The sequence below is a fragment of the Argentina anserina genome, chromosome 3 (genome assembly GCF_933775445.1).
Source record: "Argentina anserina chromosome 3, drPotAnse1.1, whole genome shotgun sequence".
NCBI classification, from domain to species: domain Eukaryota; kingdom Viridiplantae; phylum Streptophyta; class Magnoliopsida; order Rosales; family Rosaceae; genus Argentina; species Argentina anserina.
Genome location: NC_065874.1, coordinates 22,580,319 through 22,588,323, shown reverse-complemented (window position 1 = coordinate 22,588,323; position 8,005 = coordinate 22,580,319). Strand labels below are relative to the sequence as shown.

The following is an 8,005-nucleotide window of genomic DNA, read 5'->3' as shown; positions in this document are numbered from 1 at the left end:
GGGTTGTTTAATGTTGATTCGATCATTTAGCTTTTTTCCTACTTACTTTTCAGTCATATCTACTCTCAGCTTTAGAAAGCATCCAATATCGGTTTAAATTAGTTTTTCTTCTTTGGTAAAGTTCCATTCCTCCACCCCCAATTCTCTTGTAAATTTCCTCTCATCTTCATCTCCACTTCCACAAATTCCAACTATCCAAACATAAATAAATCCATGCCTCCCTCTGCAAGAACAAGAGCAAGCATGCTTAAAACAGCTAAAAGGGCAAGAAGAACTATTCTCAAGAAGCCAGTAGCTGTCAAGCCAAAGCAAAAGATTCAGAAGAAGCCCCCTCCTCCTCCGAGCTCACCTTCCAAGTCCTCCTCCTTGATCTCTGGTGGGTTTTCGAAGACCGAAAGCATAGAGTTCGACTCTGCTGATGCCTCTGCAACTTCTAGCCCTTGCTCCACACCTAAAGCTCAGAGATTTCGAATACCCCAGATTGTGTCATGTCCACCAGCACCCAAGAAGCAAAGAGTGAGTTCAAATTGCTTGTTTCGGAGATCTCCGATCGCGTTCTTTGCTCCACCGGACCTGGAGCTCTTCTTCTACTACGCAAATCGCGGTATTTCAGTTTAAACTTAAGAGCTGGATATATGTATGATGATCAATTAGAATCTTTTAGTTTAGTTTAGTCTGTCCTTTTTTCTTTCATATATGTATCTTCTTCACCTTTGAAGATAGTGTGGGATGAGATTTTGAGTGGGGATGGCCTCAGCAGAAGAAAGCAATTATTGGGTTTGCTTTTTTCATTGGCCAATTATGTTAGTTGCATTTTGAATTTCTAGCTAGGGTATAGTATACTAATTAGTAATCAAATTAGCTGGGGCTGTCCAACTAATTAAGACTTAGCCTTTTAAAATATGTATTACTGACCTTTGGGGTTTAGTGAGTGCAGTGTAATATTTGGGTGGGTTTTTGTTTAGTGTTGTTTTTAGCTATCTTGGAATCAATCAGTCATCAGCTTTGGTAATTTTAAGTCAACTTGAGAGAAGAAAGGACTTCTCTTGTGTGTAAACTCTTCCTCTCAATGATTATATGTTGCAAGTTTATGACTTACATGTTTATGTAAGATTTTCAGATTTTATATTTTCGAATTTGAGAACAAATTTCCATGATATAAGATTATAGATGCAAATTGATGATTACGGGAACAAATTATCGACCACTAATCATTTAGTAGTTCCAAAAAATGGATTGATCAGTTAGATTTTCAAATTTTATATGTCGGTATCTCTCTACTCATCACATAATAGTGAATTCAATGCAACAAAATGGTACAGTCTTTGAATAACTCTGTACTCATTTGTTCTCGGGACAGCGCTAAAATGACCATAAGATCGACATCTTGGACATGTGTGGGACTATATCCACATAACATAAGACATCACTAACTACTTAGTACTTAATCATATGAAAAATTTAGCACAATCCATACAGTACTAAAGTAGTTTTCTATCTCTAAGCAAATGAGAGAAAGAACACTGCATGAAATTAATTAAGCAAGCTAGATGTTGTACAACTACATTATTTTGTTGGGGGTTCCACCTTCAAATTAGTACGATGATGGAAACCAGACCCATTAAAAGACCCAAGCAACTGCATCTTCATCAATTCCGTCCAATATATTCTCTTCGGTCTGTACTGAACTGCAATAAAGCTGAGATGCATGCCATGGCTATAGTAGAATACCAGTGTACACTGGCTGCTAATATTGTTGGCCAGCATAGAAGGCCGGACACAGTTAGAGACTTAGAGTTCCCTAGTTCTTTCAATATATATTCACCTTTCCTGGTCCTTTCATCTTTCACTTTTCACCGTTTCTAAGTTACTAAGCTTCTGCATATCCATATATTATTTCCTAATAAGAACACAAAAGAGTCTGTAGTAGTTGCAGTGGGGTGTTTATATTGTTCTTATAATTTATGATCGATATGATCGAACGAAGAACGTACAATATTGAATATTGGGTGAGATCATGTTGTCAGATATATATAATGAGTGTGTTTGAGTGTCTGAGTTGAGCCAGGCATTTTCCTTTTAGAACAGAGAATCCAATGAAGCGACTCGTGCAGGTTCTGCGCGCTGATCTTTTTCTTTTCCACATTTACATAATCTAAAGAATTCCTCATCATTTCAGACTTGGTCACTTTCTTTCAAGTCTCTACTTCAATGAGATTGTACATTTATCCTTATGGTCAATTGTAAGGAAGGACTTGTTCTCTCTTCCACATTGCACATCATGATGAACACTCGATTGCTTGACAAACTCGTATTCGCGATCGTTTGGTTCTTTTATTACTTTCGACACAATATGTGACGTCCTTGTATCAATAATATTATGCCACGCACCCTGAATAATTTGAGAGGTCCTGAGTTTGACATCATTTATTTTCATGAGAACTTATATGATAAGAATTTCAATTTGCGTTCACTTCTCTCACTCATTTGGATTTTTGAAGGGATCAAACTGTTTACCAAAATGTCACAATAAACGGTGTGCCCTCTTTCACTAATTGACTAACCGAACAAGAGACAGATATATGATCAATTTGGAGGTTAGTTAATCCGCGAACCATTTTGTGTATATCCTAACAGAAACTAAAATAATGTGATATATGCGAGTATTATTATATGTGATCTGTTTGAGATAGAGATCACGAGGCCCCTCTGGTGTGATCAAATTAACTAATGCATGTATTTTTGTATTTTACCTCACATCTAAACAGTAAAAAATGGAACTATATAGTAGGACGTGTGGGTGTGACAGAGATCCAAAGGCGGGGCATTGGAATGAGGAAACAAAATTATAGATATGGCCCCAAAGAGTGTGATTTAGTGCATATTTATATGGGGAAACTACTGCAGCATATGGATTGATGTACTCTCTCCTCTCATGGAGATTAAGTTAAAGTGATTGAAGAACTTCTTTTTCAAATCAAATCCAATTAAACACTGACTTAAGGCTTTTATAAGCAAAAGTGAATTTGTTCTTGCCCAACTTTTCTAGAATCCGAGGTTGCCACTCTTGTTTCACAAAGAGGAGATATATATGCAATGCTTCTTTTAGCTTCTTGTTTTTGGGTTTTTTTGTAATACATTATACACCAAAAAATCAACACCCATTTAAAAATAAACCAACCTCCACAACTCTTTCAATTTAGATTGAATAAAAAATAAAAAAAGAAAGAGTGCGGCTATTTCCACCCGATAATCTATTCTGTTTATCCCATAAATGTTTGAATTATTGAAATATCAAAATTACCTGATATAAAATTATCCTAAAGGATAATAAGTTGTTAAAAATTACAATTTCTTTTTTTACACTATCTTTTATTTTGCATAAAGCTAAAGATTAAATTAAATTAAATTTCTTTTTAACCGTTATAACTCCCGTGAGGATTGATTCATCTTCTACAATTCTCATTCTTCTCCATAATAATAATAATGTTCTACCAATATCACCAATACGTCTACTTAGCAGGTCTGACATTAAGTTCAACTTATACATGTGTAATATGTCACATGTCTCTTTTTGTTGTGAGGTCTTGTTTAGAGCTTTAAATTGTTTTGTTGTTTTACGATTTAATTGAATGATTAACCGATAATGAATGGGTACTTTACGGGTTAGCTTCATTCGTCTGGTATAAGACACCAAGACCGAAGTCAATAGCTTATGATCTTTTCTTAGGAATGATTATTAAAATAAATATGAAATTAAAAAAAAATGGCAAATGGGTGAACAAAGTAAGTTCAAAGTTTAAAAAAATTATGTAGGGGGTCAACAAAGTATCATTGAAAAATGGTATATTATGTATTGAAACGGGGTGAACAAAGTAAATGGGAAGGAAAAAAATAAAATTAGGGTGTAAAGAGAATATGAGGTGAACAAAATAGACTGTAGGATGACAATAACCACACCCAAAAGAAATTATTTGATATAAGAAACCAAACCTGCTTTTTTGATCAAATTTACTTTCCTTACCACTGACACAAATAACAATCAAATATTTCTAAATCGCTTAATTATAGCTTTTTGTCCACTCCTTGTTGCAAATTATGTGCCAAATTTCATAAATTAAGCTCACTACATTAATATTTTGATTACAAATTTGTAATCCCTAGTCTTAATTTATGTTGTTCTTACTTGACTTTATGTCTTAATTACCTTAATTATGAATTATTCTATAATACTAACCATTTTATTTCAATCAATTTCATAATTATTGAGAAAAACATGGAACTTTTTAATAAAACTTATGAAAGAGTTAGGTGAAAATGAATTTCGATTTATAGAAGATATATATATATATATATATATGTAGTTTTTGGCTATATACATAAGATATCTAATTAGATACTTTTTGTAGTTAACTTGAAGTTTTGAAAATCATTTGGTGTGTAGGAAATTTATTTTTATATTTCTTTTCGTTTGGATCCTATGTATTAGACTTCAATATTTTATTATACCTCTTCATTAGAGTTTGTCACTACATTATACATATGCTTTTAATTTGAAGGCTATATTACTCAAGACCTACATAATAGGTAAATTAGAAATGCAAATAACTATGAGTAAAACACTCACTCGATCATAATGATATACCTAAAAAGAAGAGAAAAATTAACAAAAAATAAGATCACTTTGTACTTTATAATCAGATATCATTCGTGCATGTAAAAAAACATCAAATATGAGTTTAAAAGTGAATATGCAAAACTCTTACTCTCATTTGAGTCATTTATTTCACTTCTCCAACCTTTTCTTTTCTTTCAGAGTAGTTCTCAGATTATCAATCAGTCGTTGAGTCACATGTAAGAAAAATTATCGATGCTTGTCTTCTTCCCCTAATTTATTTGAAGCAAGTAAAAGTTTCTTCTCATGATTCAGATAAAATGAGACTTTAAATTTTAGGTACAATCTGAAATTTTATCTGTAATCAAATTACCTACACACACACACTTAAGGTACAAAATCAAGAAATTCATAATGTAATTGATTATGATGCATTTAAATTGAGCTAAATTTTGGTTTAGTATTCAAAATTCAAACTTATGTTGAAATTGAGAAAATACCAAATTTTGATTTAGTCAATTTGAAGGGCAAAAGTGAAGACAAAAAAAGAGAATAAAAATAACAATAATTAATGCTTATTATACATATGAATTGGATCTAAATCAAAAGAAAAATAGGGTATGTGTTTAGTTTTAAAAGGGGACTTCAAAATCGGGTTTATTTCTAATTTTCTCCTCTCTTTTTTTAATATCTAGATATGCAGGTACAACGAATTCTGGGAAAAATGTAAAAGAACTAGACATGATTTTCTTTTGATGGAGGTCACTGATATCACCTTTGTCTGTTAAATTTCTTGTTTGTTCTATTGATTAAAGAGGATCCCATGCTTTTGAGTTCAAAGAGATACATATTAAAAGGCTACAAACATTGCCGGGACGACCAGCCATTCAGCGGGCTTAAAAGCAATAATGCTAAATTAAACAATTCAAGAGCCTTGTATGATCTAGAGATTCTTTTTGATATCATTTGTGAAATGACAATATTACAATAATAATTTGATTAAAATGAAAACCACCATTAGTGATTGAATTTGTAAGAATCTCTGTGTGTAAAACCTCTATGCAGGTTTGAATTCCGCCGACACTGATTATAGTAAAATCCTAATGTATTCCTCCAACCTGAGAGGATGTAGCGTTTTCACAAGATTCGTCAATACGAACATTAGTCTAAGCGCATGTGTGATCTTGAACGAAAAAGGAAATTAGTAAAATAGAAACTTAATTCGTCAATACTTGGTCGTGATATAAAAATCGTTTGCTGCCCTAAAACCCTTGACACTATGCCTATCTCCTCTTTGATTTGCAGGTCCTTTCACCATTTAGCAATAGCCTCCAACCAGTTGACCGTGATTGCTAAATGTAGCAATAGCCTCCTCATGGTCGTGTCTGACGATGTGCTCATTTTACTATTTTGGTTGGGCTTTGAATGAGAGGGATAATGAGGCCACTTAATTGGTAACTAGTAGGGTGGGTCTGATCGATCCAAGGCAAAAGTGCCCAATTAGCACGGGTGGTACCGTACAACTTATTCTCTTATTCTCAAATCTACATTTTCAATCTGTGGTAATTAGCAAATAAATTAATATTTTTAAATAAAATATTCTCTCTCATGAGTCATATCCCCGAAGTTTTACAAATATAACTAATATCTCATTTATTAAAAGTCCCAATAGATTTCCATACCGTTTGCTCCTTGATTATAATCATGTCTAGATGCTAACCACGACTCTCTCTCTTTCTCTGTAACAAGTCATTTATTAGCAAACACCCTTAGTTTTGTTAAGAAACCCACACCTATTCTAGACCACATGGTAGTATCAACTCTCTATTTTGCTTTAAGTAATGTAATTGTTGCCCTTGAGAGGCTATCAATGAAGAATTGATAATCTACATTTCTTTAGTTTATTAGTAGTTTCTCCTGTTTAGGGTTTAGAACCCTAACATTATTTCTACGGTTTGAGAAGAAAAAAAAAAGTGTGCAATGTTTTTGATGGCAATGTCTATGACCTTTGTTGCTTCTTGCATCCGAGTTATCTTTAAGGATGCAAGAAGAACCAATGAACTTGGGAGACACCTAGTCCTGAGAAGGGATATGTGGCCTCTCATCACTATCCTGTGGGCAAACTATGTTATGCGAAACATGCGGAGAGTATTGGTGCTAGTGGAGGTAGCAGCTAATGGGGATGTGTAGAGGGTGAAGAATGAAGGACCATTGAGCTTCAAAGACCGATGACCATAGAGGGTTCTCCGACATCATGGTTGTTACATTGGACTTCGCTAAGATATGTTCACCATGTTGAGTTTTAATTGAGGTGTGGGGCGAGTTTATCAAGTGTTAACTCTGAATGACCCAGTTCGGTTTGATCAAAGGATTAGGATTTCTCTCGTAGACGTGATCAAGGTGGACTCTAGGTTCAAAAGGGTCCTAAGTCACTACAGAGATTGTGGAAAGATAAACACATGGTGGTTTAACACCCTAAATTGGAAGCTACCTTATGGCGGCACCCTTAGAGTCATTAGTGTTGGCTTCCCCTGTGATGTTGTTCATAGGCAATGCGTCACCCTCTATTTGGCGTCGGTACCCTCAATAGCCTTTTTTTTCCTGAAGAGAATAAAAATGGTGTAGCTTAGAGAAATTTCGACACTTGTCATTGCTGACAAAGATTTGGTGTCCAGACGGGAAGGGATGAGGATAAGCATGATGATTGTAAATCTCCAAGGCTAGCCATGGTACCTTTAATCCTCAACCTTAACGAGTTATACACTTTTATTACTGTTGATGGTGGCTTAGGTAGTGAAGAAGACAATGACGCCTCTGAAGAGGAGGGTTCGCCCTTATGATAGCCGAAATCCTATGGGGTAGTGCATCTAGAGGCGCGGCTCTAGCTAGTGGTGAGGCCTCGACACCAATGACCCTGAGCTCTTAGGTGGTGAGTGAAGTGATGATGAAAACCACCTAATTCCGAGGCACGTTGAGGGTAGTCTCCTAGTGCTTGCAAGAGGACCCTATTGGAAGGTGACATCCCTACATCTTGGTGTGTTACAGGAGCTGAATCCGGGGGACCCAACTTTTCGTAGCTTTGTATTCCGATATGTCAGCTCAGTGGGATCTGATCACAACACGTGTGAAGTCAAAGGACAAGCGGTGCGCTGACGTTTGACTCTCCGAAGCTTAATTAAGTTAGTAATCCGGGGGATAACTTAAACTCAAAGATTGAGGACTTAGGAATACGTTACCTTTTTTAAGTGATCTATGTGGGCATTTTATAGGCGCATTGGGAGAAGTGATCCACCAGGGCCTTTTGGGAAACATGACACTTATGGTCGCCCCTGCATCAACCAGGGTCATTCGGCACGAATAGTGATCCACCTGCACGATTATCAACAAAAT

General features: G+C 35.2%; 1 protein-coding gene across 1 annotated transcript; it reads left to right on the top strand.

The window, feature by feature from the left end:
- Positions 1-213: 213 nt before the first annotated feature.
- Positions 214-618, top strand: LOC126787261 (cyclin-dependent protein kinase inhibitor SMR9). The gene has a single exon (XM_050513174.1). The coding sequence runs from the start codon at positions 214-216 to the stop codon at positions 616-618; it is 405 nt and encodes a 134-aa protein (XP_050369131.1).
- The last annotated feature ends 7,387 nt before the right edge of the window (positions 619-8,005 follow it).